The 2,602-nt window shown below is 40.9% G+C and overlaps 1 protein-coding gene across 1 annotated transcript; it reads right to left on the bottom strand.

The window, feature by feature from the left end:
- Positions 1-1,780: 1,780 nt before the first annotated feature.
- LOC135498410 (uncharacterized) lies at positions 1,781-2,329 on the bottom strand. The gene has a single exon (XM_064788665.1). The coding sequence runs from the start codon at positions 2,327-2,329 to the stop codon at positions 1,781-1,783; it is 549 nt and encodes a 182-aa protein (XP_064644735.1).
- Positions 2,330-2,602: the final 273 nt, after the last annotated feature.

Here is a 2,602-nt window from a genome sequence, read left to right on the forward strand (position 1 = left end):
TAAATTGACATCTTTCATCTGGTACTGTAAGATCTTGCATGTCTTGTCACGTCATTATCCTGAGATTGTGATAATATAGTATCAAACTGGCTATCTATCTTATGTTATATTTCTAGGATTCCCCCCCCCCCTGGACATGTCCAGGGGGGTATCAGGACACTTCCCCACTGGCAAAGTCCCCTGCCCCGTAAAACACCTGACCCATGGCTCATAGTGCTGCCATCTTCGAAAAACTGGCAGAACTGAACGAAACATTGTCTTCGATCTTTGGAGGTCCTGCTGCGAGTTTGTGAGTGGAGCAAGTGTGGAAGCAACTGGTTCCAAGGGTTGTTCCAAAACATCAACAAAAGCTATGGCACAATCGCTTTAGAAAAGTATGCGAGGACATGAGAAATTTTTTTCCAGAAGAAGACGTCCTCACCCTAAAAAAATTGTTTCTCATGTCCTCGCATGCTTTTACTACTCCCCCTATGTGTCACCATGAGTGAGAGTTTGTTGCCAAGGTTAGTCCAAGCAGGCCTGGATGTGCGGCTGTCTATTCCTTAGGAAAGTGTGTCACTGCTAGTATGCCAGATCAGGATAGCGTCCAAGGCTGGACCAAGATAACGCCAGTGGAGAAACTATAACAAGTCCTACTGGAGAGGACTGTGTACATGTATGGGACCATAGCAAAATTATGTCGAGGCCAAGAGAACTAAAAATTTTAGTTTTGGGGGAGGGGAGGGGTAAAGGCATTAGAAACTAAGAAAAATCTCTTTAGTTTCTCAGCGGGGGGGGGGGGGGGGGGTTATGGGAGACACTAATTTTTTTCGTTTCTGCTGGCTTTACTTTAATTTTGCTACAGCCCCTAAGAGCACCAGATTTCCTCAGGATAAGGCCAGTGGAGAAACTGGAACATTATCCAAGTCGCCAGTCCTAGAGGGCCATACAGGACAAGGAGCACTTCCAACATTTTCATAAGCCTACTAACTCGCCACACTTTAGGGGGAGGGGCTAGTGATTGTATTGTAACAACAATTCTGTACACTAGTAGTAGTAGTTCATAAAGTTAATGTACAAAATTTGGGGGACGCCTGATGAAGATGTGCTTTTTGCAGACTTGTGAAAATGTTCTGCCACTATTCCTGGGGACACCGAATCTCCATAAAGATGCATTCCTGTTGAGTCCATATAGAGAACATTTTGGGGAACTATGAAAATTAAAGAATCAGGATTTTCCAAAATGTATTTTATTGAAATAAAACGAAATAAAGTACAAAATTTACAAAAATATATGTTTCAGAATTTGTAAAACCTGAGAACACTGTTGTGTAACTGTAAAATCAAAATGTTCATTTTATATACAAGAATAAGTCCAGCAGATTGCCTTTCAAAAAAATATGAACAGTAACAAGAATAACTCTTTAGCTATTTCCAAACAATAACAACATTAACAACAATACATGTAAAACGTTTGCTTTTACCCTTTCAAATAACATCAACAGTAACAATAATAAGAGCCCGCCCATAGTTAACACTTCCAAAAGAATACTAATTGTACAATGGGGGGGGGGATACTCCATAATACGCTTTGCCATTTTCTACAAATACTGATCAATTACTGCCATCGCACACAAAAGCATTCAGTGCCACATGTCTCTCAACTAGTCTGCAGCTCAAATGAAGGCAGAGTAATGACATGACTGAGAGCCCCCTCCCTTTCCCAAGGAGTGAAACATTGTACAGTGTACCCAGAGGGTATAACCTCAGCTATTACACATTGTATTGGCATTGCGCCATCCTAATTCTGTTTCTTTTCAAATATATCCAAAAGTCGATCGAACCTCTGCATTTTTTCATCATGACGCTTACTTCGTGACTCTTCCTGTTTTTCTGTATATTCCTTAAGGAACTGAACGGTTGAAGATTTACCAGGAGTTTTACTCGGTGTCTTACATTTCTTTCCTTTTTTCTGTACCTTTGTTGGTGTTGGGTTTGGGGTTGTTTCTTCATGCTCATCATTTTCATCATCGTTGGAGTCATTTTGATTTCCAAGTGTATCTAGTATAAATGCTGGGTTGGTAGAGTCCTTATTGCCGTATAACTGATTAAGTTCCTCAAAGAATTTACAGTTTTTCGGATCATTACCTGTTTTGCTGTTGTGGTCAACCGTTTCCATGTAAACTCTCTTCACTGCCTTCCATTTGTTAGCACATTGCTCCCATGAGCACTTCAAACCACTTGCTACCATCTCCCTGGCAATTTTGTCCCAAAGCAGTTTGTGAGTTCTGGTTTTTTCGAAATTCTTCATCACTGTCACTTCTTCATCACTGTGAATGTTAACAAGCATTTTGGCATACTTGTCTGGCCATACCATTGGGGCTGCTTTCGCTGGGGTAGGGGTTTCATGGTGGGCTGTCACTGTGTCACCACATGCTGGTACTGAAAAAGAGAGTGAACAGTGTACATTTTGTAAGTTTGCGCACGTTGTTCGAGTTCCTCTGTGATTGGGGCCACCTGGAATCACTCAATACTATGTCATACTATTGTCACCATCATCATTGTTGTAACTCTTAAGAAAATCAAAATAAATGCAATACCAATAGCTTCTAAATGATTCAAA

The sequence above is a fragment of the Lineus longissimus genome, chromosome 13 (assembly GCF_910592395.1).
Source record: "Lineus longissimus chromosome 13, tnLinLong1.2, whole genome shotgun sequence".
Taxonomy (NCBI): domain Eukaryota; kingdom Metazoa; phylum Nemertea; class Pilidiophora; order Heteronemertea; family Lineidae; genus Lineus; species Lineus longissimus.

Excerpts from the sequence above, each read along its gene's own strand:
- LOC135498410 (XM_064788665.1), bottom strand. The coding sequence starts at position 2,329 with ATGCTTGTTAACATTCACAGTGATGAAGAAGTGACAGTGATGAAGAAT.